Genomic DNA, 26,795 nt, shown 5'->3' with positions numbered 1-26,795 from the left:
CTCTGTCAAGCAAAACGATTCAGTAACGGCTCAGTTTCAAGTGTTTTTCTGAAGAAGCAGGGCGCCCAAAGAGAACTTGCTGCGGCGCTGTTTTCTCTAAATCGTTGTCCCGTCTTGTTTCCCAGCCCCCCCCCCCTGCCACCTGTCTCTCCCGGCTCCGTTTTGCTGTAGCGGCATTCTCTCGGTTAACTACAAGCAGGTCCACACCCGCTTATTCAAATTTGGTGATTTTCTGCAAGGTACGCGGCAAGTACTATGCCAAAATCATGGAGCCCGATCGAAATCGGTACCTCGTGTGTCCTCCGGATGAGAACGCCAGTGAATAGCCGACGAAAATCGCGAAATCTTACGTTCTACGTAGGCGGGGGACAGAACCTTGCGTCAGCAGCTCTCAGTTGGTGCCTGCGAGCGCCAAGACAGCTCACAGTCAAAGCTGCGTTTTCTCGTTCCCTCTGGAGCGTCCCGATATCGTCTGTTCTGAACTCCCTTTGTAACTGCGCCCAAAAGGTGGCAAATGCCACCGCAGAAAGGCGTTGTCGACCAGATATTCTGTGTCTCCTCTACCACCCCTGGAAGAGTACCTGAAGTTCTCTCTTTTCCAAGGTCGTTGTTTCCCTTACCTTCTTACTCTCGTCCCTCCGTCTTCCTGCTCTCGTCCTTCTGACCTTTGACAACTGTCTCGCTCCTGTTTTTTCGTTCATCCCTGCCACGCTCTCCGTTGTTTTATCTTTTGGAACGGTCGTTTCTCCTCTTTTATTCGTCTCATGCTGACCTGACCTAGCCTCACCACCACCACCTGGCTGAAGACATGGGCTTCATCTCTCTCCGTAACCTGTTCTCTGGGGGTGTCTGTCTCCACTTTTCCCCTTCTTTCCTGTGTTTGCTCACTTTTTTGACGTTTCTCTCTCCGCCAGCAGAGGGTCTCTTGTATAGCCAGCGCGGGTCTGTGCTGGACAGGCGCGGGTGTCTCCCCTTTTCTCGGCTCGTGGACCCCCGGTGGAGCCTTACGCGGTCGCTCTCGGTGACACTTGGGTCCAGCTGTCCCTCGGGGAGTTCTCGCCACTTCCAGAAAGGCTCTGCATGTCGTCGACTCGCTGGATTGCTTCCAGCTCCCCGCTGCAGTTGGCAGGATTGGCGATGGTCGAATTCGCCGGGAAGTCTTTCCTCTGGGGGCGGAGGAGATCGCGAAGAGACACGCTCAGAGACGGGTGGAGAACGGCAGACGAGGCATACGGAAGGAACGCAGGGAAATGAAGGAGAGTGCGGTATTTGGGGGTTCTCTAGTGTAGGGGTGGCACTGACTGAAGCGAAGACCAGGAAGAAGAAGGGATCCCCTGTCTCCTCTCCACATCTCGCGACCATTTTGTCTTCGCATCGTGACGGAGAAGCGAGGAGACGATGGTGGAAGAAATGTGCTCCCCTATGGCCTCCCTGGAAGACACGCTACACCAAGTAAGAGGTCGAGGTGAGACGTGGATTGAGTCGGTTCTGTTGTCTATACTGTGACCGTGAATACCCCTCTTCTCTCTCTTCTCGGTCGCCTGTTCTTCTCTCCCCGTGTCCTCTTTGACGTCTGCTTCTCTGACTTCTTGTGCGCTTCGATTTTTCCCCTTCGAGGCCTGCTCCCGCTACTTCCGCCGTCTCTCCTTTTATCTCTTTCCGTGTGTGGTTGTCCCGTTCCTTCTTGCTTGTTGCTTTCCATCTTCCCTCTCTCGTCTGTTGGTCCCGTTCTGTGCCGCGTGGTGTGCTTATGAGGGTCCTTATTCATGCAGGCTGCAGTTTTGCGTGCCGGTGGATTGTGCAGTTGGATCCTGTTCTCTTTTTCCGTTTCGCCTGTTCCAAAGTTGTGACTTTCGAAACGTTTTTCTGCTCACTTCCTTTCTTCAGTCGCTCTCTGGAAGAAAAACTGCTGTGCGTCCCTGTGTACGTCGTGGTGAATCGCTACGGGGCGCCCTTTCTCTCTCCGCCGTCTCCCGCTGTCCTTGCGGAGCAGCAGATGCAGGAGCGAGAAGGTAGAGAGTTTCGCTTGCCACAGCAGATTGCTCTCGCCTTTCTCGACGGCGAAGACGCGACGGCCTACCTCCACGAACTCGTTCAGAGCAACCGTAAGTTGCCTGCAAAGGCCCGGCGAGATTACCCGAGACAACTCGTGTCCTCCAGGTTTCTTAAAATCGCAAACCTCAGGCTCAAAGTCAACTTCGGGGGACTAGGGAAGAGGCAAGACTTTGGTGAATTGCAGCTGCATCTACATCTGGATCTGTATACGATTTTACACAGGTAAACGGGTGTACCGTCCCGACACAAGCACTTGCATACTCAAGTCTGCCTATGACTGTTTCCGTGTCTCCATGTGTGCCTCAATCCCCTGACCGGATGTGTGTATGTGAATCCCACTGCGAAATAGAGTGGAACTTCTGCCATACAGGGCAGAGTGCAGGAGCGCACGACAGGTGCTTTGAGTTAAGTTCCCAACCTTGCGGCCTCCTATGCCACCACGTTTCTTCCTCTCCATTAAAAACGGAGTTCTCTGCTCATTCATTGCTGTCTGGTGGACTGCGTGTCAGCCGGAGGCACTCAGGTCGAGGCGCGGCTCTATTGCCTTCCTCTGTCGACAGTTTGGGAGCAACAGCGTCGCGTTTTGCTCGACCCTCGCCGCGAAACCTCTCACAATGGGGACGAGCAAACCGACAATGCGTTTTCTGTACGGCGCTTTTTCCTGGGGGACAGTGGAGGAGAAGAGGAAGAGAAGGCGAGAGAAAGAGAAGAAGAAGGGAGAGAAGCAGCCCAGCCCCAGCTGCTCTGGCAAATCGTTCCCTCGACGAAACAGGTACAGAGAAGCAAGGCAACCCCGCATACGCACAGCCCAACTGTGTAGGCGGAACGGGAGACAACCGTGGGGCAAGATGAGGGACAACAAATAAGGGTGTCCACAAGAGTACTTATGCATGGACTCATATATATATATATATATATGTATAAGTATACAGGAATGTTTATCTCTGACTATTTGTATAAACATATGTTTGTGTCGACAAATGCATCGCATTCAGATTAGTCCTGGAGCCTGGCATTTCGTGGATGGTCTTCACGAGGTTGCTTCCTTCTTTTTCAAGTTCGCTTCATGTTCGCGAGACACAGTTGAAACTACAAATCTATACATGCGTATGTTTCTTTGCGCACACTGTAGTGTTGCTTCTGTTGGCTTTCGTTTTGCGTCGGTTCAGGTTCGTAACGCTCGTCGGCAGTCGGGTTTCAGGGGATTCAGAGAGGGTACAGATGTCCCTGTCTTCTACGTAGATGACCTGCTAGTGGAGAGAGACGGCGACTCCGTTCTTCCGCTCTTCTTCTCTCTCGAAGATCTGCAGACCGCGTGGAATAAGCAGCGAGAGAAGGAAGAGGAAATGACGAAGAAAACAGAGAAAGCACGGAAGGCGCGTGGCGAACAAGGGGACGAAGAAAGAGACGAAGAAGAGGACAGGGAAAGAGAGACAAGGAGACAGCGGCTGCGTCAAAAACCTCCAGTCAAGGTCATGAATCTTTTGAAACTGCTTCTCGTACAGGCAGAACAGGTAGGGTCGCAACCGAAGAGCAAAACAGCTGCCCTTCTTCCTGACTTGAAGGAGAAAGTTTTCACGGACGAGGCGCGCGTATCCGTGTGTCGTCCTTCGTTTTTCGTCGAGCTTTCCGTTTCGTTTTCCGGCTTATCTTTGCTTGTTGGCGTTTCTTCTCTCTCCTATGAAAACAGGCATTGCCTCCCAAATGTATTTCATTTTCTGTTGCATGCGTATGCATTCTGCTTTTACCATCCCGTGTTACTCTCTGCAGTTTGAAACATGTTGTTCGTTGCGTATCTCTTCGTGGAAGTGCCACATTCCATGTGTGTATCCCCGTATCCATCATTTCCCTTTTCCCACAAGCTTGCTCGGGATGCTTAACTGTCGATTCTCCATCCAGACTGCACTACTCCTGCCCTTTGCTTAGACGAGCGGAAATGCCCGCAGGCTCGTTCTGTGTGGTGTTCTCAGCTTCCGTACTTCCGATCTGATGGGTGGTCACCTGACTCCTGCGATTTCCATTTTGTTTTGCCTGTGCAGCCCAAAGGCGACTTGGTGGCAGACGGTCGCTGGGGCTTCGTGCCGAGTTCGGAATCTCTGGCGTTTCTGGAAAAAGAAAAGCGACGAGGCGTGGCTCCGGCGCGCCTACTTTTCGGTCCCGACGATCAAGGACAAGCGTGACAGTGAGCGCGACACCGGCTTCTCAGAAAAGTACTCGAAACACGAAACCCAGAGTGGCAATGTGACGACGAAAGTGCAGACAACAACAGGGCGGAAGGAGCACGTGGACTCTTAGACAGCAGCATAGAAGCGCGCGAAGCAGAGGACTGGAACATGTAAACGGCCATGGCCAGCTGGCATTGTAGAGGCAGCAAAGGAATACGGTGGAGTGTGGAAATGGAAGGAGGCGGAACGGGGGTGGAGGGGACATGCACAGAGGAGGAAGAAGAAAAGTAGACAGGAAAAAGACGCAAGAGGCAGCCATTAGGGAGGTCTTAGAGAAGAGACAGCGTCGATTCAGAGGGGCAGAGACGAAGAAGCGCAGATCGGAGACACGTGCGCAAATTTCATGACACGGAAAGAGACAGGGACAGACACAGGAGGTTTGAAGGGGAACAGAGACTAGAAGAAGGGCAAGAACCAAAAAGAAGGAAATATGGAAAAGAAAAGAATACGAAGACAAAAAACGAAGCAAATAGGGAAACGGAAGAGGTTCAGAGAACCAAAGGGGGTGCAAGAGGAACTCTTTCTTCTCGGATCCCTGTTTACGAGGGGTGCTCTGGCTTCTTTGCCGGGTGACTTTCTTTTATTTCTTCTTCGTGTCTGCCGGTATACCCACACGGGGACTTGGCAGGCGTTTCGAGTGGAGCGCAACCCTAAGATCCCATCTAGGACTTCGATTCGTACAGGCGTATTTGAAACATCTAACTCACTGGATACGCGCTAAGTCGAAGAACCAAACCAGTCGTCCCGCAGGTGCTAATTCTAGTTTTCCACGAAATCTATGTGGAAGAAGGAGCTCAGGGTGCTCTTTCCTGGAATTCCGATACTCAAAGCTGCCTGTGTCGGCCTACATGGGCGGTCCATAAACGACACTGCGGAAATCTTTTGAACTGTCTGTTCTAACTTCCGGTTTCCCTCTCACGCGCTTACACACCCCTGTTGAAATAAACTTTTTGAATCGCCTCATCTGAGCGCCTCAGTTCCTTCTGCAATTCGGGCTCCAAATCGTCGACGTCCATTTCGCCGTACTCGGGGAACATGCCAACGGCGAGAGGGAGACCCACGAAAAGGCAACCGAAAATGACTGAGAGCTCCATGCCAACCTGAAAAGGAGAACTCCACATTCTTGCGATTGAAGTCGAATGTCTCCCTTTTCACAAGCGTCCGCGTCTTCGCGGTGGGGGTTCTCGTCCTTTTACCAGAACGCGGTCTCTGCCCCTCCTCTGGGCGCTCTTCGCCTTCGATTCGCTTCTTGCGAGTCTGCGCCTTCTTTCGTGGTATCTGTTCTTTTCACGGTCATGGTGGGTTTCTCGTTCCTCCGGGATAACTTTTCTTCCACGGTCAACATGTGCTTTCTCGTTCAGTTTAGTGTCTTACCCTGATGAAAGCATTCGTCCGAGTGATCGGAAGAAGGGCATTGAAGACGCTCATGACGGGGTAGGGGAGAAGAAGTGCAGGGATAGGCAGCACTGAAAACAAAAAGGAAACCCAATTATTTGGTCGGCATCTATGGCGAGGTGCTGATATACAGACACATTATTCCGGTATCTTTTCTTTCCATACTTCCGCGAGAAGTGAAGCACCGCTTTTTGGTGCAAGAACAACGCAGAAGCCTGTTCGGGCAAACACGCGCTGCTCGAACATTTTCTTTTGAAGAGGCCTGAGAGGCGATGAACTGTGATCGCGCAAAAGGGCACACACAAAAATCTGGACCTAGCGGGCCCTTCTGGCCTCTACGCAAAGGTGAACCTCACCGAAGCAAGAAGAAAACGCATATTTAAAAGCGGCGAAGCACGGTCCACTTACCCACACGAGAAATGCCTGTGTTGATGACTGCCTGAGTCGCGGCCTTCTTCGAGATCCCCACTTGGGTCTTATCGGCATCGTAGACGGGAATTCCCTGCAAGGACACAATGGAAACGCCTTCTGTATGTCACGAATAAAGTGCGAGAGAGGAACGTTGTGACAGGAAAACAACGGAGCCAATAAAAGTCTTTTTTGCGCAGTGTAGTTTGAGGGTCATGTTCTTTTTCTGGGCTTCATTGCCTTCACTTTTTCATTTAACAAAGCACTCATTTGTGCGACGCTGACCTTGGCTCCTCATTATTCGACACAAATACATATTTGCATATATGTCTACCTGTGTGGTAATGTGAAATGTACGCACACACCTGAGTGTGGATGCAGCCTGCAGTTTTACGGGATGCCTCTCGGGAAGCGCCTCCTTAGTTCTTTACCTTTTGGATTTCTTGTCCTCTGATTAGAGCCGTGTTGCCAAAATTCGCTGTGGCGACTGCTGTGTATGGCACGACTGCCTGCAGCAGCTTGCGCGCGACTCCTTGGCTTTTCGACCTCGCCAGCATTCCATTCAGGCTAACGGCGAGACCGACTGAGAGGCAAACGGCAGCTCTGCAGAAAAAGAAAAAGAGAAGTGAAAAGAGTGAAGATAAAGAAGACGCGCAACATCCAGCGCGCACCGACGGAGAAGAGAAGGGGGGAAAAAGGCCAGCAACAAACACGAAAAAGCAAGCAGGACTGGGGCACAGAGGTTTCAAGAGCTGCAGAAAAAGGCATGGTGGCAGGCGTATAGATGCACCAGAAAACGTGTAAGCATTCATGCATACATGACTACCTCCAGAAATGCGTACGCACATATGTATAGGTGTCTCTGCACAGAGACAAGTACCCGTTGATGCCCATACACACTGGACGTTCTCCCTTCTGTGAACCTCGAGCCCGATAGCTAGGAGGGACGTAGGGACCACCCTGTTCCACAAGGCTTCTTAACTCAGGCTTTTTAAGAAAGTCGAAGGAAACTGTCGCGCCTGCTTGCGGGTTTCCTGGAGTTGATTAGCGGTGGGAAAGAAATCGTGACTCAGGATCCAACAGACACTGGAGAGGCAAATCCGCATGGAACATGTAGGGACACTGAGAAGAGCACGCGAAACACCTACATGTAACCTTTGATAATGTCGTTTCTGTCATGAGCCGCATCGGCCGAAGAACACCGGTTTCCATTCGCCCAGTTAAAACAAGCGTTGTACGTCTGGTTTACCCACTGCCAGAAGACACTGTTCGCGAAAGTAGGTCGCGCCAACAGCATGCCTGCACGAAAACACGTAGTCGGAATCTTCAGAGAGCATCAGTATCAGTCCACGCGGACACACACTTTTCTGCATGCCTATATTAGAGTTGTCAGACTCCAGAAAACATGAGGAGACAGACATCTGCAGAGTATTGTCATTGTACTATAGGCTATCTGCAAAAGATGCCAACAACGCTTTTCGTGTCGTTCCAGAGCATCTTAATCCCAAGATCGAGTTGGATTTCAATTCGAGCTATTTATGCGGAAGTGTTGGAACGCGGTCTCGTGTGTAGAATGAAGTGAATGCCCTTGGGTTCGACAGGACGATCGCTCAGCATCGTTCATTTTCTTTCCTCATGCCTCTCTCCACTCTGTCGAAAAAAGCCCTATCTCCAGTTTCGTATGAGTACCCATCGCTGAAGAACATGATGTTCAGTCACGCACGACGAAGATCGGACTGTAGATTGTCTGTGTAGCATCCTTTTCTTGACGGGTTGTGAGACACTATATGGATAAGACTTCGGCGTTGAGTTTAGCTGTCTCACAGGAACGAGAGATTCTAGATAGAGACCACACGCTTCTGGTAGCGTCGCGACTCCAGAATCTGCTCGAATGCAAAGCAGCACACAAGCAACAAGGGAGTTCCCAGGTTTGTGCGAACTGCGCGCAGAGAACCCCTACCCGAACTTTGTCAGAAATTCGAACATCAGATGTCTTTACCTCCTCCAATAGGAATATTGATGGGGCAAAAGGCAGCAAGACGGAAGAGCGGATGAATAACGGAGTTGTCGCTTGCATTGATGGTGCTTTGGGCAACAAGACAGAATTTTTGGAGCTTCTTCTCGTCGATGCCCAGCTGTCGCAGTTCCCTCCACTTTCCCTGCCTCGCCAGGCTGACGATTTTTGCACTCGTGCGCGCCTCCGTTTCGCTCACAAACATAAAGCGCGGGTTGATCCTCTGCTGAAAATCAAACACCCTCCCCCAGTACGTGCTGGTGTCGTGTTTTGACAAGCGCATTGGCGCATTCAGGTCCTTTTCCGACAGCGCAGCTGGAAGCGAAGAAGTCTGCGCCATCTTTATACGGGAGAAATGGCGAGCGTTTTTCAGAAGCAACGAGAGGCACATGCGGAACAGTTCGTTTTAGCTCAGCCTGGGTGGCGGTCGAAGCAGAGGCACTCAAAGGAAAGGAAAAACAAACAGTGGAGCTGCGACGGTAATGTCAGCTATGAAAAAACGCCCGGCTCCGGGTGTGAGACCTGTGGAACAGCGAGAGGCGAAAAACACTTTCCTTGGGAACTTCGAGTCAAAAACTGCTGTGGTGGCAGCCAGCCGTGGAGGCAATGTGGAACCAACTAGAGAAACATGGGAACTACGGGCGTCGACCGCTCTTACGAGAGCAGAAGGAAGCGCTCATGGCGGGTATGTGAAAGACAAATGGACTAAGCAGGTGTTGTGCAACAGGCTAGGTGGACGATGAACCAGGCTGGGCCTGTCTGAAGGAGGAGCGGCCGTCCTTATCTTGAATTTGAACGACGTTCTGTGTGCCAACAACATCTGAATCACTTTGCAAACACGGAAATCACCGTCAATAGATTCCTGCAATTATGACTGAATGCGTGTATCCGCCGGAATGATCTTGACAGGGCAAAAAGCCTGCAGCTGACGGTCACCACGATTTCACAGCCAAAACACAGAACCATACATGCACACTCACACAAGCACACTGATACAGTTATCCGCTGGCCTGGAATTTTGAGTGCGTCATTGACTGTAGAAGAGCACAGATGCTGAAGACCGATTGCCAATACAGAGAGAAGGGAAACCAGCACTTCAGCTGCCATAGCGACTCAAAACCAGACAGCACAGCGAAGCGGAAGAACCGACCACTTGAAGGAGTCCATGGGTTCAATATACACGCAGCTACATTTTTGGCGCAAGTTCGCACGCGCTTCACCACCAAAATAAATTGTTTCGTTGTGTACTAACACCGTTTGTGTAAGTAACTCCTTCGGGACTGTTACAAACGGAGAGGCGAACTCACACACTACATTTCACTGAGATCGCTCGCTATAAGAAAACGAGGGGAGAGACAGTTGACCCCTGCCTTCTGAGGACATGCGTCAGCGGCGATTCCCTCTGGCAGTGTTCACCTGTGTCAAAGTGTTACGAAACAAAGGTCCCCCGTACCGTGGAGATTCCATTCTACGCCGAATATCATGTACCACAGACGCACAAGTTGTACTAAAGAACATCATCGAGAAAAGTCTGCACCGTGATAGGCAGATCACGAGGCACTTCACCACCAACAATCTATACGCCAATCACTGCCGTTTTCTCTCGGGTTCCCAGCTCTGGCAGCTAGTAGAAAAATCGTTAATGGGCAATGCTGGAAGCGCAGGTTCCTCTGACATTTTGCATATCTCTGAGACCAATCCGAAGGGCTTGTTGAGCTCACTCTGATTTCCTGGAGGTTAATGCTCGGTCGTTCCTCGAGTTACTTTTCTTGCACCTGAAATAAAGACGTTTGGTGCCCTCAAAACCCCTGATCCTCCTAACACTGTTGTAATGTAACACGATGGTCATGAACAGCACAATACAAATTGGATCCGGAAGACAAGGACACATTCAAAATCGAAGTCGCTTTTGTTCAACTGGTGTGTGGTTGTGTATTTCACAAAAAGACCGGTAGATCCCGTGGATTTGTTCGTGCATTAGAAATGAGACTGAGCAACTCCCAACAGATGCTATTCAAGCTATTCTGAGCAATATATTGCTGTCAAGGGTTTCCCTCTCTAACCACACAAGGTGGAAAAAACTTGCGCAGCGGCAATAGCACAGAAACGAACGAATGCTGTCTCTGGAGTTCTACCCTACTGTCCATGCCACCCTGCTGCATTTCTGTCGGGCTAGTCGTTGCAGCTAAAAAGTTCAAACCTCGGGGAACAAAGAGTGAGCATTACCGTCTATTTGCGTTTCTGGCTTTTCAACCATTATTGCAACTTGACGAAAGTGACTGCTCTGCAGTTTTGCAGCTTGAGGGAGTCGTGGACATAACTATTTCCTGACCGGTAACTGAACGCGAGCATTGCTCCTTGTTGGCTTCCCCCCTGACCTGCGCCTCACCTATATTAAGGCAAGGAGAAATTGTTATTGTATGGTGAAGATAGACTGCTTGCGCGTGGTTATATGTACAGGATCATGCGTTAATGCAGCGTGTATATGGTCCAGCTCCTGGCTTGTAAAATGTGCTCTCTAGTGCGGTATGAGAAAGAAAAACGTGAGTCGTCATTCGAACGCCATCTTGTTATTTCCAAAGTGTCTTTCCTTAGGTTCAGGAGACCCGATCGATACTCGCGGTGTGCCTTCAAGGCCACCTTCCTTGAAAGCATATGCATGTACAGTCTTCAAAAATAAAACAAACGCCTCAATACAGAGCAGCAATTGGTTTTTTATCTCGATAGAGCCTTGCATTTTCTCACTCGTGTTTTCGGCGTTTCAGAAGAATCCAAGTCTCGCGCGTCGTCTTTCCCTGGTCCGCGCATGCATCCTCCTAAAAACAAGGCATGACTTGTCCAGTGGCTGTTCGCTTGGCAAATTCGCACCTCCGTAGCGTCTGCATTCCTCTTTCCTCTTTTCCCTGTGAGGTTTCCGGGATCTCCCATTTTCGACGCGTGTTCCCAAATGGGCGTCCCGGGTGAAGTAGACTCGTCCTCAATATTCGCATGCATCCGCTACCTGCATCTCTGCTGGTTGTCTGTGGCTCCCGATCCCGTTCGAAACCGTGTAGTTTATGCTTCTTTCTTCTTCAAGGTCTTCTTCTTCTTCCGTTTACTGCTGCATACTCTCGCGTCGGAGCTTCCTACGCTTACCTCCGATTCACGTAGTTGTTTGCGGTGTCTCCGAGATGCTCTCTGTCCCGTTCCAGTTGTGCCGTTGCAGTCCGCAGTGTGAGTAAACGTTCGTAAAAGGCTGCTTTTCTTCCTTCGCTGCCCACTGCCCTTCCAAAATTATTTCGCATGTCTGCCTAGCGTCTCCCCATCTCCATGCTTCTCCCTTTTCCCGCGAGTGGTTCTACTTTTGCCGGGGTCTCTGAGTCAACTGGCTAAAAAATGTCGCTGCCCGTGAGCGAAGACAAACCGTACAGACAGGCCTCGAACTCTTGCAAGCGCCTGTACGAGGAAATGATCGCATGCTATCAGGTATTCTTCCTTTTCCGTCTCAAGGGCTGTTTACCTGCTTTACCTTTTCCTGGCCTCTGTCGCCTCTGCGGGAACCGTTTGCGTCTCACTTCTACTTGTCTCGTTTCTGCTTTCATTTTCGTCTGGGCCTAAGGGATTGTTCAGTAGAAAGCGACTATCCAGTTACTCAACAGGTGCCAGAACAGCAAGAATCCGAGTCTTCTGCACAGACGAGCATCAGGCAGGAGACTCCCATCGTGGAGATCCTCTTGCTTGTCTAGCACACATGTCGGCTTTTCATTGAGTCACGGAGATAGACACGCGAGGGCCGTGTACCGTGTATTTCGCGAACTGACGTTTCTGGTTCGTAGGATTTTCCCTTTGAGTATTTCAAGTTCAGATTGAGAATTTCAGTGGTTTTCCGAGTACTCGCTCTCTCACGGAAAAGCTCAAAGTGGCCGAAAAAATCCATCGGTTCCCCCAGGTCCTATCTGCTGTCTCCCTTCATTCCCTTTTCCTCCACCCACGATTTCCGTTTTCTGCATTCATTTGAATTGCTGCCTGCAGAAGTCTCCGTGCATGCAGAGCGGCGAATTCACCTTTGAGCAGTGCCGCCACAGCGAAGACCCTCGGCAAGTGACGGCGCACTGCATCACGTTGCGGAAGGCGTACGGACAGTGCCGTCGGAACCTGTTGAATCCGCAACTGAGAATGAGAGGAAACATGGTCGGTTCTTAAAATTTAGGCGTCAATCTGTGGTTGGTAGACGCAGAGGTGGCGAGGAACAAGGCGCTTCCGACGTCTTCCAGTACGGGCTGTGGTGTGGAAGCATGAGGCGAGGCCGCAACATAGCAGTGAGGAACTTTTCAGTGCATGCGTTCACGCGCGCTACCCCCTGATTCATCCTCTGTGTGAAGGCGAGACGCTTCTGGCGAGGAAGAAATGGAGCAAAGCTCTCTTCAGAAACAACGCAACCTGGCGTGCTCGCGGAAAACAGATGAGATATCTGGTTCGCTTCTGAGAGAAGCATGCCTCTGAACTCGACGGCAGTCTGCCCTTGGACGGAATAGGAGAGAAATGCGTTTTTCTTCTCACTCGCGAAGTGCGGGAGTCACTTAGCTGCGCGTTTGACTCAGGCACCGCAAACAACAGAGTACTTTTCTGCAGCTTGTGTCCGACACGTTCGCAGATTTCTGTCACTTGTCTTCCCGCGAGCATCGCAGCATGGGTCCAAAATCCTTAGGTAGTTCACTGGCTTCCACACAAGCTTTCAACTGCTTTTGTCGCTACTACCGCCCCCCCCCTCCCTTTGTGGATGTACACACACCTCGCGATGTCGGAGGTGGAAGCAGAAGAAGGTTCCCACACACACTGGACACAGCAGACAAATTTCTTTTTCCATGTGGAGACCACGCTCTTTCTTAGAAAACGACTTCTGTACCCGACAGCCGACATCAGAGCGGTAATGAACGTCTCTGTTCTCTTGCGAGATGCTGGCATGTTTGTGAAACGGGGGCATTCGTGGAAACAGATGCCAAGCGAGAGAGCGGTGCTGCTGCCATACTGTTCCGAGCGTCTTCGTCGCTTCTCTCGAGGCTCGACGCCGAAAAAGACACGTTTCCTCTGAATCTGCGATCCTTAAGCAGCGGATTTTTGACAGAATACAACACCAGACTTTTTTTGTTTTTCTAGCTGGGAAGAGATTCGCCCGTCACACAAGTTTGTATGCACGTACGGTTGTATGCACCTTCAGATAAAGTTCAAATGTGCGCGTTTGTGTGTATCAGTGCGGATAAGGAATCCTTCTAGGGACTTTTTCACGCGCCTGGAAGAGCAGTTTTTGGCCTCCGATTGATATCCGATTTGCCCTCTCGTTTCCCAGCGAGTCACCCCGATTCAGTTGTACGTCCACCCGAAAACTGAGAGCCCGCAGCTGTCTTTCCTTTTCCACCACGACACTTAGAGTCTAGGCGCGACGTCAGGCAGGCCGGACTCTCTCCTTGAAAGAGAGAGTCGGGGCAAAAATCCGACTTCCCAGAAACGCGGATTTGTTCGGCATCCTGAGTGATAGAGAAACACAAACGGACTCTATCCTCTCGCAGGAAAGAGGCACGAGAGGCGCGGCGCGCGCATGCAAAAGCAGAGGTCCGAGAGCAAATCCTGAGAAACAGACTCGCTCGGTTGTCTCGCCGAAACATGCACTTGTCCGTCTAAAGAAACTGCTGCAAATCTGTCGCGATGTTGACCAACATAGGATCATCGAAGAACTTGGCAATCGAGACGTCTTCACTGAGACCCTGAGATACAAACAGAAATGCAACGCACACTGCCGTCCACCGGTTTTCCTTTTTTCGAAACCTCTCCGACCCCCGTGAGACCTTCCTTTCCCTCTCGCTCCGTCCTCTTTTTTCAAGTTGATGTTCTCTTGCCTCTTCCGCCTTTCTCTTCTTCCTACTGTCTTCTCTCGTTTCTCTGCCTGCCTCTCTCCACCCTTTGTCCCGTTTACTCTGCGACTTCCTCTCCCTCTCTGACTCTCCTTCACTCTTCTCTTTTATATGCTCTTCTTTCTGCATGCTCTTTCTCTCTCCCTTTCTCCCTTCTTCTCCACTCCTTCTCTAATTCCTCTCCCTTCTTGAACTCCGCACATGTCCCTCCTCCATCTTTCTCTCTGGCCCAGTGCTTCCCTCTTCATCTTTCTCTTCTCTCTCTCTTCCTCCTTCTTCCCTCTAATTCTATGTCCTTGTTCCCTCCTCTTCTCTCGGCGTTTCCGCCTCTTTCTCTCTGTCGTTCTTCACCTTTCTCCTTCGCGTTTTCAGCAGAAATTCTCTGGCGAGATGCGGAGCGGGAGCGGGCTCCAGGGGGCGCAGCAGAATTGCTTTGTCGAGAGGGTCACCCGGAACGATTGCCCAGTGGTCGAACATCGAGAGACAGAACGCCTGTCCGCAAGTGTGTGTTCTGCAAAAACGAAGTGAAACGGAACACCGTCTGTGAATTCAACGACCGCGTCTTTGCACCGTACTGGCGTTCACGCAGAATGCCCGGTACGATGATGTATCGCATTTCCTCTGAGTCACATCACAGCTGTCGACACACATGAAGCCAGCAGGATGTCAAAGGCTGGATCCAGGAAGAAAATCGAAGTTTCACGCTCCCCTTCAACTCACGTGCACAGGTGGAAACACAAGGAGAGTCCAGGGTGACTTCAATGCCAAAGGCTGAGACCTCCGACGCGCTCGGGGCACTGTGTCTTCTCCTACGCCTAACCTTTTCTTCCAGTAGCGACACTCTGCGCTTTCAACGAATGCCAAGACGCCTAATCTCGCGAGACGACATTTCCCTCTAGCACACCCGCACCCTTACTTGAGAGCGTACATCGACGCACATACACACCAGTAGATAGAAGATAGATACAGACAGATTCTGAGAGGTATAAACAGGCAGATACGGACTGACAGATATCGACAGAAACGTCGTCACACAGAGAGAGATAGACGGACACAGAATGATAGGGAGATATGGACAGATATGAAGGCATCGACCGATAGAGAGAGAGATGGAGAGATAGACAGTGATACATGTAGAAGGAAAAACTGAGACTTAGACAGATGGAGACAGACAGATATATACAAAAAGATATCCACTACTCATTCAACCTTACCGTAGATCTGTTTCAAAGCCAAAGGACTCGATAGCTGGCAAGTAGGCGTGGACGATGTAGAGAGGAGTTCCCGGCTTGGGCATGTCGCGACTGACGTTTCCTCGTCGTCTGGAGTGCACAGACAGTGCGAGATGCCAAGAGAAAAGAAAGTCAATCTTCGAGAACTTTCAACGCAAAATTTGGAGGCCCGTCCACAAGCCCTGTCACCTCAATCCGAGCAAAAGTGCATGCGGACACATCATCGCCTCTCACAGAAACGCATGCATGCGTGATAAAACTCCCAGTCTGTCCCTCCACCTTCCTCAGCGCGGCAACGCGTCACCTGTGACAAGAAGGGTACAGATTTGTAAACCTAGACTACGGTTGAAGATGTACATCACACATAAATATATATATATATATATATATCGAAATAAAGATACACAGAAGTGTAGGATTAACTATATGCACGCGTCCACGAGTAAGCATGCATGCAGCTGTGCATACGGCTATTTTTCTGTTTTGAAGAAGCGAGAGGACTAGAAACCTACACTTTTCTCACGTCTGTATAGGTCTCCGCACCTGCGTACGCAGTTATATATATATATATATATATAAGTAAGGCTGCGCACAAACAGAACTGTCCAGAGCATCGAAGTTCGTCTGTCTCACCTGGCGAGGACAGTGTAGATGGCGGAGACGCAATCTGCAGGGCACTGGATTTCTGTGAAGTAGACGGGCTCCATTAGACGCGGCGTGGCCAGCAGCAATGCGGAGTAGGCAACTCGTCTGGAAGGAGAAAACATCTCTCATCTGTGAGTGAGAATCGCTTCAGGTCATCACTCGAGGCGGCATTTTTTTCTTTACCTTTTGCATGCCATATCTCTTCCTGTCTTCTCTCCATCGAGTGACTAAAAAACGGTCTGATTCCCGACTGGAAAGCCTCTCGGCAAACGGATGTGCACTTTGGACGAGTCCTTCTGATTTCTGACCCGCTCGCTCTCCTCTCGCTATTCTTGCCCGTGTTCTCTCCAGCTGTCTCCTTCCTTTCTTGCTTGCACTCTTCTCTCCAGCTGTCTCCTACCTTTCTTGCATGGACTCTTCTCTCCAGCTGTCTCCTACCTTTCTTGCATGGACTCTTCTCTCCAGCTGTCTCCTTCCTTTCTTGCATGCACTCTTCTCTCCAGCTCTCTCCTTCCTTTCTTGCATGCACTCTTCTCTCCAGCTGTTTCCTTCCTTTCTTGCCTCTTCCGGCATGCACAGGCTTACCTCGCTGTGGGGATGACTTGTCCGCCGCCGCGCTGGAGGGGGTCTGCAGCGATGGCTGCGTCGAGGATCTTGAACTTGACATTTCGAATGTTTTCTTCGATCAGGGGACCCTCGCGGGTGGCCCACTGGAAGCCCTGCACGATGCTTTCGCGCACGGTGCCAAGGAGATTCTTGTCGACTTCGCTGGGCAAAGTATCGTCGACCAAAACGTTCGGCCCTCTCGCATCCGGTCCGAACGCCCAAATGGATCGAGCAGCCAACACATCCCAGCCGTACTTGCTCGTGAAGTGCTCACCGAGAACTCTGAACGAAAAAGGAGAGAGAAGCGATGGCGGGTGACGGAGACAGTGAGCAAGACGCAGGAGGGGGAGGAAGAAAGGGAGAGAAAGAGAGAGAGTCGAGAAAGAGAGAGAGAGTCGAGAAAGAGAGAGAGAGAGTCGAGAAAGAGAGAGAGAGAGAGTCGAGAAAGAGAGAGCGAGAGAGAGTCGAGAAAGAGAGAGAGAGTCGAGAAAGAGAGAGAGAGAGTCGAGAAAGAGAGAGAGAGAGTCGAGAAAGAGAGAGAGAGAGAGTCGAGAAAGAGAGAGCGAGAGAGAGTCGAGAAAGAGAGAGAGTCGAGAAAGAGAGAGAGAGAGTCGAGAAAGAGAGAGTCGAGAAAGAGAGAGAGAGTCGAGAAAGAGAGAGAGAGAGTCGAGAAAGAGAGAGAGAGAGTCGAGAAAGAGAGAGAGAGTCGAGAAAGAGAGAGAGAGTCGAGAAAGAGAGAGAGAGAGTCGAGAAAGAGAGAGTCGAGAAAGAGAGAGAGAGTCGAGAAAGAGAGAGAGTCGAGAAAGAGAGAGAGAGAGTCGAGAAAGAGAGAGAGAGTCGAGAAAGAGAGAGAAAGAGTCGAGAAAGAGAGAGTTGAGGGGAGGACGAGATGGAACGAAAGAAGAAGGTGGACGGAAAAGAAAGATAACGAGAACGAGGAAGAGACGAAGAAGAGCGACAGGGAGAAAGACGAAGACAAATAAGAAGAGAGAGACAACGACCACGGGGCGCCGGCCTCTCTATGTGACCGACGCACGCGACTCTTTTCAGGCGACATCACTGCACGAAAAAAACGCGGCCTGACGATCAGGAAATCCCAGCAACCGAGACAGCCGCGAGACTGGCTCATGCCGGCGGTCGTTCGCTTTCCACGGAGACGGCGTCTCAGAGTGCCATCGCTCCCAAGACCCAAGCTCCGGAACGCCAGCGCAGACGCAAAAACGCAGAGGAGCGGCAAACGATCTATGGCACTCGAGAACTGGGTGTCCTCTTTGAGATCCGTCCTCCGTTAGTGGGGCGTTGTTTCTTTCCGTACCGCGTCTCCCATCTGTCAGAGACGAGTCCTTTCTCGATGTCCTCGCCGATTTGTTTGTCGAGGGGCTCGGCGAGCATGTAGATCTTGTTTTTCTTGTTGGGCGTCTCCGCAAAGCACTTGAGGGCAGACGACTCGACGACAGTTTCGCAGAACTGGACGACTGGGTCCGCGACTTTCAACTCCAAGTCTCCGTACAGCTTCCGTAAGTCGTGCAACACGCAGTCCAGATACATTTCCCCCGTCCCCAAAATTACGTGTTCTCCACTTTCCTCGACGCGCGTTCGAGAGATCGGATACGACTTGTCGATGCGGCGCAGCGCCTGCACAACGCGCAGAGACAGAGTCGACGAAGCAAAGTCCCGATCACGACCGAACTGCAGAAACGCAGCCGCAGAGCTGGACCGGTCCCCTGCGTCCGCCGAGCACTCTGGAGACGTTTCAAGGAACGCTTGTGCTGAGTGCCAGCAGCCAGTTGAGCAGTTGAGCAGGACAAGTCTTCGCGCAAATCGAAAGGCCGAGTCAGCTCTCACGAAAGAGCAGTCTTTCGAGAAGACAAAGCCCTGGAGGAGACAAGACTCAAGAAAGAGAAGTCTCTGCGACAAGCTGAAGAAACAAACGGACGAGAGACATGTGAACCCAGGACAACTGGGCAACTCGCACGCGAGGTCGCGGCGATGAAGAAGACGCGACGCACACGAGCGTGCAAGATGAGAAATGCGAAAAAGAGATGCCAAGAGAAGAGCGAGAAGGCGGACAAGGGATGGGCGAAACTGTACTCTTCCATGTTAAGCAACCAGCAGCGTAAAGAGGACGCGAGGAACAGTCTTCTACTAAGACTTTGATTTCTCGACGTTCTCGCCGCATCCCGTCTTCTTCTGTCCCCGAGCTTCTCGCTCGCGACCGCCTCTCTCTGTGTCACCAGTAGGACCTCGGGTGTCGATCTTGAAGAAGGCATTTCCTGACAGGCTCCAAGTTCTCTTGAGGTCTTCACGACCCCCGTGTCAAGAGCAGTGAGCAAAGTGGAATCGAGCGTCGATTTGTGAAGCCCCTCGTCACACACCCTTCTGGTCCTTTTTCACTGGGTTCCCCTTCTCGCTATTTGCCGAAGTGACCTCCCCACCACCTCACGCCGTCTCCCTTTTCTCCTCTACGCTGGCAAGCTCTTTCGACAAGATACCGACCTCTGAGGTCGTCTGTCCGCTGTACAGACACCCGCGTGCGGTCGAGACGACACTGCACCCCGTTGACTGCCTCCCCCCTTCACCGCGTTTGGTCAACGAACGCTCGTTCTGAAGCTTGGCTTCTCCGACAGAGTTCCCAGCACCCCAAAGCTGCTTCCGCCGTTCGTGGACTGTATCCGCATCCACGCTCACGTTCGCGACTCTTTCCTCGCCTACCTCGAGCATTTTCGGGAGTTCCGAAGGCTGGAGAGGCTCGCACGCCACCTTGATGACGGGGACCGAGTTGAAGAGCAGCGGCGAGAAAATCTCGACTTCCTCAGAGTGGTCTACGTTCGTGATCGTCGACGTTTTCAGGACCGACAGATCAACACCGCCAATCAAAACCCAGTTCCCCGCCGGAACGTGGCTGACCTCGACACGGTACCGTCCCTCCAGAACCCACAAGTGAGTGATGTCTCGAATCACCATGTCTTCGTCGTCGTCGAGACTAAACGCTTCGCCTAAAACCTGAAAACGGAAACGCAGGAAGATCCAGAGCACGCGATGCAGACACTTGCAGCAGAGGGAAGCAGAGGCAATCCAGGCCGCTGTTGAATACGAGGGAAAAAGCCACGAGGAAACAAATGTATGCAGCAGAACGACGAAGGGTGACGCTGAGCGATTCACTGTCCAGAACTATGTTCATCTTCCCGTTGCTGAAGTTCTCCGACCTCCGTTTCCGAGAAAACTCTGCGTATCTCACTTTCACGCGCTGCCCTTTGTAGACTGTGCCGGACATGACTCGGCCGAGGACATCGAAAGAGTGAAAGTTGTTTGGGCGGTGGTAGTTCTTCGTCGAATAAATCATCAGAACGTCGCTCTCGCTGTCGAGAGTCTTCATGTCTTCTGCCACGCGGCCTTCCTGCAAAGACGGCGCCAAGCACACGTGGGCACCGTTACATTCCTTAAATCACGGAAAAGATCCAAATTCTTTCGAATATCTTTTGAGCGCGTCCACAGGCAGCTCAGACAGCGTGGAAGCTCTTTTGACTTCCTTGATCGAGCTAGATCTGCACCTTGATCTTTCCCTCAATGTCCTTGGTTTCCTCCTCAATCTCCCCTTAATCTCCCCCTCAATCTCCCCTTAATCCCCCCCTCAATCTCCCCTTGATCCCCCCGTCAATCTCCGCCTTATTCTACTCCCGAATCTCCCGTTAATCTGTCTGTCGATCTCCAGCTTCATCTGTTTCTTGAGTTCATTCTTATTCTCCTCCTGATTCTCCTTCTGGAATGTCTGAACTATCTATCGGAGTTCCACCTTGGACGCACAGACGACGAGAGTCAGTCCTTGCTCTGTTTGAACTTCCTCCACTCTTCAGTTTAAGCAGAACTGGCGTTTATCAAGAACATCACGGGGACATGAGACGCCATGAAGAACACGGGCGTTTGGCGTCGGCCGCAAACACAACAGCGGCAGTTTGACAACGGACGAGTCACAGGATGCACGTTGAATTCTTCCTTGCGAGGGAGAGAAGAAAGCCTTACCTGATTGCCTGTGTAGAGCTGCTTCGTCTTCTTTGGAGCATTCGTCTTCGGATCGGGCACCGCCTCAATAACCGTGTCCACGAGGGCGCTGCACGCCAGACGCGCCGCAGTCGGTGGAAAGAAAAAGGAACTTCAGAAAAAGGAACATCAGAGTCTACATCCCATTTTCAACTGTTCAAAGTTCTAGGCTCCACACCCCCGTGGACAGAAATCTACGCAGATCGAGAGACGCAGAGAAACGCATATCGATAGGCGTACGCACACACATAGAAGAGTATACAGACGCGCATTTATACATGTGAATGCAAGGACGCAGGAGTACGCAAATGCACTTGTGTGTGTCTTGTGGGTTGACTGGGACACAACGCGTAGGTGCAGCGTCGCCTTTTTTGTCGACCGCGCGTATCGGCAAATGAATCCATGCAGACGCATGCGTTATTTCGTGAGGATAAAGCAGGGCCGTTTATCTGCTACGGCTTCTCCATGCACGGCACAGACGATTGTGACTGTCCCCGCGCGTGGACACCATGAGGCGTATCCAGAGGTTTCTCGATCGCACATTTTTTAAGGCTCGACCTCTGCCCTCAACATTACTAAGGACGGCCCAGACACCGCTGTTGGCGGCAGCAACGTTCCGAAAGCAACATGCTGACAGCAGAGAAAAAGAGGACGAGAAGAGGCAGAGAAAACGAAAAGGTAGAGAAGGGAAAGAGGAATCGGAGCGCGTTCAGAGGAAAAAACGAATACCTGGCATCGCCGAAGAACTGGGACAAGACCTTCTTCAAAAGCGTTCGACTGTCTAGTTTGTAGTCGTCCTTTTTGAGGTAGATTCCGAGCTGTATCATGCAGAGAGGCGAAGACAATTCGGAGATTTGAATCAAAAAGCGAACCAGCGACGCGTCTCTCCAGGGAGAAACCAAGGACAGCGAAGAAAAGACTCATCGAGGAAAAACCTGTGAAGAGCCGACTTTCTCACGGAAGTGAATTCGCACACAGCCTCACGTTTTACAGTCTTCACACCCTTCTGCAAAAGCGAAAGAGACACGCGACCTCCAGAAACTAGAGAACAACGAAAGCGCCTTCTTTGACACAGAGCTCCAGCAAATCGCGTGACTCACTCTCCTCGCATATCCACTTCTTGCTTGTGTGTAGAGGCATACGTGGCGAATAAGTATCCGGAAGAGTCTATGCATTTATGTGCCTTTATTTAGATATACATATATATATATATATATATAGCTACATTTTTTTCCATGTAGTCCCGAAACAGCGGTTTTGCGTCCTTGCACAGCTCCGCAGTATATGTTGATCTCTCGAAAAGCGGTGTACTTCCAAAAGGTAGCAAAGAAATCTCATCGCCTACTTCCTCCAACGTAGGCTGCAGTGTCGGTTGTTCCTCGGCGACAACATGCGCCACGAGTTTGTAGAGCGGTTCCATGATGAATTCCACGAAAGTTCTCGGTGCGTCCTGAGGACAGAGGAACAAAGCAACTCAATGGGCAACGAGCAGCCGTTGACAGGGGAGAGAGAACAACGCACCAGACGACAGTGAAAGAGGAGAACACTGGGGCAGAAGACCAAAGGAAAACAAAGAGCGAATATAGTGGCGGGGAGAAGAGAAGAAAAAAGGGATGAAAGCATGCAGGGCAAGAAAGAAGTCGCAGATCGAAGTCCGCACATACAAGTCGAGAAGCGTGAGTGGAGCAAGGGTGATAGTCGGCTTTATACCCAGGTTATCATGAAGAACTGCGTTGTCTGCATCTCATCATTGGAGTCAGACTCAGTGTCCTAGAGGCTTCGTTCTCTCTGACTTCGAAATGAAGCTTCCATTCCTGTACCGCAACTTTCTCGACCAGCTCCCCAAACGCGGGAGAGTCGGCGTACCAACTGCATGCGCGTGTGTCTATCTCGACCATGTCAAATCCCGCCTCACCCGCTCTCCCCCGGAAACGCGGAGACACCGAAAAGGGGAATCCGAGACATCAGTGAACGCGACGAAGTCCGAAAGAGGCAACACCGCAGACCGGGTCGAGGTGAATCACAAATTTCACAAGCATGACGTCCTAAAACGAAACTGCATCAGCCGAGCTCGTTCCACCATTCTCGGCATGTGCAAGCCAAGACACTTGTCTGATACGAAAACCTACGTATGAACAGTGGCATCAATGTAAATATAAGAGCGCGCGCGTGTGTGTACATAGCCGAATATTTACCCTACGCATGTAGTTACCTATCTCCACACTAACAAGCAGCTCCTACACGATCCCACAAGCACATACATACATCTATATAAACATACATACATAGATATGCACAGGCATACACATACATGCATATATATAGATATATGTATATATATATAAGCATCTGGGTGCCTATATCCCTGTGCAGAGATGCGTATGTGTAATACGTTGATGTGAAGACTTGTGTGAGGGACGAGGTGAGCTGCATACAGAGAAAGGAGGTTTGTCAACGACTTTTCTCGTTTCAGGATGGATCCAGAGATCCCCCCACAGAGCTTGCTCAAACACTTCGACGGAAGGGAACGGGGTGCGCTCGGCCTCCACACTCGCTGGCTCTCCAGGCAGTCTCGGTCCATGTGCCTTTCTGTCCGGGTGGTAGTTGTCGATGTGCAGCTTGGCAAACGATCTCGTCGAGAAAATCAGCCCAAACTGCCCCATGGCAAACAATACGTTGTTGTTCAAGGGAGAAATCACGATCGGCTTGCGACCGCGGACTTCGCAGACCTGCTCCAAAATGCTGTTCACCTGTGAGCCGACACAGAGGGAGGCGGCAGTGGCTAGAAGAAAAACGATGGACGAGGCCAGGCAAGCATCTGAGCGAGGACGCGGATGCGAGACAGAAAGATAGAACCGCAAAGAAGAGAGCGGGGAAACAGGTATTTTGCTGCAAATTCTCAAGAGAAAGAACGCGGTCCCTCCAAGAAACTTCGCCGCAGATAGAGATGAAGCAGCCACGGGAGTTACAAACCAATACGGCACACCGACGCAGAGAAACGCACATCCAAAGAAGAAACAGAGACTTCATGCATACGCCGACTCAAAAGCAGTGAGAGAAAAGGAGCGATACATACAGAGTATGCACAAAAAGATATAGATAGACACAGGTATACATTGATGTAGATAGATGTAGATACATGTAGATAGATACAGAGAGACACATACATACAAACAAACAAACGCACAGCCAAACATACTTGTGAAAGTACACGAACACATACACCCAGTTGGGTATTTTCAAGACAGCGGAGGGAGAAGAAGCAATGAACGCATAAAACGTAGCTGTGCACCATTGTTTGTGTGAAAGAATGGTTCGATTTCTTTTTTTCCTCAACTGGACGTTTTCGGATCTCTTTTTTCTCTTCTCCCCCTCCTGTGGCTCAAGTGCGCTTCCTTCTTCTGTCCTGTCTCGTCGCCGATACGCTGTCTCTCATCTGTTGCTCTAGCAGGCATCCTCTTCCGCCTCCTTCCCCTTCTCGGAGCGTACCTCTTCAAGGGTGTGTCGGATTTTGTGGTACGCGTCTGCCGGGGGGAGTCTCAACTCGAGAATAAGCCGATCGAGTTTATTGATCACGACGACGATGTCGAGTTGTTCCTCGACTGCATGGCGTAGGAGCCGGTCAGTGTTGCTCATGACTCCCTCGAGAGCATCGATGACGATGATGGCGCCGTCGCAAAGTCGCATCGCCGCGCAGCACTCGTCGTTGAAGTTGACATGGCCGGGTGTGTCGAAGATGTTGAAGAGGAAGTTTTTGTATCTGCTGCTTTGGAGGACAAGGGACATGGGCGAGGCCTTGATCGAGAGCGCCCGCTGCTGCTCGTCTTTCCGCGAGTCTGTGTAGCGTTTTGCCATGCGCGCAGGCGCAGACCGGCGGCTGTTGTGAGGTGGATGGTGCGTCTCCTCCACGAGCATGTCGAGGAACGTCGTCTTCCCGGAATGGAGGTGACCGAGGAGACACACGCTGCGAATGCTCTCAGGTTGGAACATGAGGGACGCGAGGTAGTCGAAGGAGAAAGAGGTGACGGGGAGCTGCTTCTCCAACAGGTCAAAGTCCGCCGTCGACACTGGCGCAATGATCGGCTGCGTAATCGGCTGCGTATCTTCTTCCTGGACCACGGTGTCGGCCTCCGGATACACTTCCGCGTGATCTGGATAGTACTTCTTGAGTTCGTGAGGGACGACGGCGGCCGCAGTCGACTCCTCTTCGCCGATAGACACCAAGCCGCGAACGGCGACGCTCCGATCTGTCTCCTCTTCGACGACCGGCAGGGGGCGATCCACCTCCTCCTCTTCACCTTCACTCTCTTCGTCTTCCCCCAGCTCCGGGCCGATGTAGTTCCCAAACTCGTCGTACAAATTTGCGCCGTCCATCTTGACGAGGAGAGAGGAACAAGAGGCGGAAGGAGGTGAAGCGCAACGACCCAGAACGAACGAGAGGAACGAACGACAAGTGAGAACGTACGCGAAACGCACCTGCCCCGCGGCACTCAAACTGGTCTTGCGAGAGGAGAAGAGACGGGGGAAAAACAGAGAGAGAGAACCGGTGCTCGTATTCTCTGGAAAGGAGGGCAGAGAGGAGACCAAGGGCAGAAAGAAACAGCAAGAAGGAAACTTGCAGACAGGAAAGAAGAACCAACTGACGGCGAAACACAAAACCTAGTGTACCTGCGTCCAAAAGACACGAACGCGGAGCGAGAGATGCGATGCAGAAAGAGACAGAGGCGAGACGTCGAGATGAGGTGAAGGTGGACGGATGAGGACGTCCTCGCCGATATCCGTCACCCGTATTGGGCAAAGAACGGTATGCAGAAAGCCCCCGTGTGCACCAGAACGCACATGTGAGGATTCGAGAATCGATGGACGCAAAAGTTTTTCTCCCGGAAAGCGCTCCACCTGCGGTGGAACGCTCTGCAGAGTAGCGCAAGGACCGCAGCGGGAGACAGAGACCGTCTGGCGCGGGAGGAAACTGGGGTATAGTGGACGGGACTCTGGACGGTCAGAGGCGAGGCAAATGCAGAAGCATCCACTAAACACAGAAACAGTTTGTTTAGCGGGTCGGAAACACAGAACAACTGGAAAAGAGAGGCATGCCCCACAGGGAAAACCTGGACAGGCGACCTTCAGCGATACACGTTAAACGCAAGGAAAGAAAGACGACGTCGGTACACGGACTGGATGAACGAATGCATCGAAGGGGGACTTCCAGAAGAGGTGCAACTGCAAACAAGAAAAACGGAAGAACCCCTCAGGAGGAAGAAAGAGCAGCAAGTTCTAATCCCTCTACGTTCGACGATCCCGAGTGTTCCGTTATGGCTCACGAAAACGTCGTACTGGACAGAATCGCCAAAAAAGGAGCTCTTTACCTTTCGAGTGTTTTCGGTACGCGGCTTCAATTCCTGGGAAAAGCGGTCAGACCGAGAACGTGACCAGGCAGGGAAAAGACGGAGAGAAACGGTTCAGCAACCAAGCTGTTTTCACCGATGGAGCTGTTCCCGCATGCAACCCCGTTTTTCGCTGCATGTGTGCGGCGGCAAAGCAGACGCAAATGACCAGGCGGTCTTTTCCTGGGCTTTTCTGCTCACCATCCACCCTGTTCGCGAAAGCATCGCTCACCACAGAGGTTGGAGCTACACATTTTCCAGTCAGAACTACATGCAAGGCGCATGCGCGTTGCAGGGGAAGTTGGATCTCGCAGACACACTCGGGGCGGCGGACCCAGGTGGCCAGGGCATTTGTACATACTCACTGGCACTCCAATGCATTCGCCTCCTAAGGCTTCACCGTCTCTTTTTGGACTCTTTCAGGGTCTGCAGGACAGATGAAATGAGGACAGAGACCCCATTCCTGAATGTCAGAGCGGTTTGCTGGGGAGCCTGTCTCGATTTCTCGGTGAGAGTCTTATGCAGGAGAGGAAGACCCCCTGGATTCCTTATCGAGCGCAATGAAGCGGAAAATGAGGAGAAAACCACTTCAAGATCTGTCTGATTTGCTTCCGACACAAACAAGGCGGGGCCTGGTCTCTCGTGTAACCTTACTTATGTTATGTTGTGTGCATAGAAGGTGGAGAAAGCTCTCACCGGTGAGAAACAGAGAAACAATGGTGCAAACAAACAAGCGACGGAGGGGACAACACGGCTCTTCCGCGGCCTGAAAGAGTGGAAATGAATTTCGGGAACGTTTTATTCACAGGAATACCTGTAGACCTTCCACTGTAGGTATACCGGAACGCAGCCCATGTCGCTTGCAAGGGACTAGCAAAGAGACCCGTTTCATCAAGGGTAGTGAG

The 26,795-nt window shown here is 51.4% G+C and overlaps 4 protein-coding genes across 4 annotated transcripts; 2 read left to right on the top strand and 2 right to left on the bottom strand.

The window, feature by feature from the left end:
• The first annotated feature begins 10 nt into the window (after nucleotides 1-10).
• Nucleotides 11-5,030, top strand: TGME49_286050 (hypothetical protein). Its single transcript, XM_018781973.1, has 5 exons — nucleotides 11-1,452; nucleotides 1,888-2,105; nucleotides 2,565-2,827; nucleotides 3,225-3,569; nucleotides 4,095-5,030. The coding sequence occupies exons 1-5, from the start codon at nucleotides 809-811 to the stop codon at nucleotides 4,233-4,235; spliced, it is 1,611 nt and encodes a 536-aa protein (XP_018637793.1). The 5' UTR covers nucleotides 11-808; the 3' UTR covers nucleotides 4,236-5,030.
• TGME49_286060 (tricarboxylate carrier protein) lies at nucleotides 4,167-8,558 on the bottom strand. The gene is made up of 6 exons (XM_002369202.2): nucleotides 8,083-8,558; nucleotides 7,232-7,382; nucleotides 6,515-6,686; nucleotides 6,084-6,177; nucleotides 5,655-5,746; nucleotides 4,167-5,380 (listed from the first exon to the last, which is right to left on the bottom strand). The coding sequence occupies exons 1-6, from the start codon at nucleotides 8,435-8,437 to the stop codon at nucleotides 5,204-5,206; spliced, it is 1,041 nt and encodes a 346-aa protein (XP_002369243.1). The 5' UTR covers nucleotides 8,438-8,558; the 3' UTR covers nucleotides 4,167-5,203.
• A 2,914-nt stretch (nucleotides 8,559-11,472) lies between these two features.
• TGME49_286070 (hypothetical protein) lies at nucleotides 11,473-12,279 on the top strand (the record flags this gene model as incomplete). The annotated part of the gene is made up of 2 exons (XM_002369203.2): nucleotides 11,473-11,562; nucleotides 12,109-12,279. 2 exons carry the CDS (start codon nucleotides 11,473-11,475, stop codon nucleotides 12,277-12,279), a joined length of 261 nt encoding a protein of 86 aa, XP_002369244.1.
• A 286-nt stretch (nucleotides 12,280-12,565) lies between these two features.
• On the bottom strand, nucleotides 12,566-25,870 carry TGME49_286080 (elongation factor 2 family protein). Its single transcript, XM_002369204.2, has 13 exons — nucleotides 23,996-25,870; nucleotides 22,942-23,256; nucleotides 21,852-21,956; nucleotides 21,236-21,324; nucleotides 20,489-20,576; nucleotides 19,707-19,865; nucleotides 19,181-19,471; nucleotides 17,784-18,103; nucleotides 16,448-16,750; nucleotides 15,851-15,967; nucleotides 15,200-15,307; nucleotides 14,337-14,496; nucleotides 12,566-13,838 (listed from the first exon to the last, which is right to left on the bottom strand). The coding sequence occupies exons 1-13, from the start codon at nucleotides 24,878-24,880 to the stop codon at nucleotides 13,752-13,754; spliced, it is 3,027 nt and encodes a 1,008-aa protein (XP_002369245.1). The 5' UTR covers nucleotides 24,881-25,870; the 3' UTR covers nucleotides 12,566-13,751.
• Nucleotides 25,871-26,795: the final 925 nt, after the last annotated feature.

The sequence above is a fragment of the Toxoplasma gondii genome, chromosome V (assembly GCF_000006565.2).
Source record: "Toxoplasma gondii ME49 chromosome V, whole genome shotgun sequence".
Taxonomy (NCBI): Eukaryota; Apicomplexa; class Conoidasida; order Eucoccidiorida; family Sarcocystidae; genus Toxoplasma; species Toxoplasma gondii.
Note: the sequence above shows the minus strand (reverse complement) of the source record. Positions and strands in the feature narration are given on the sequence as shown.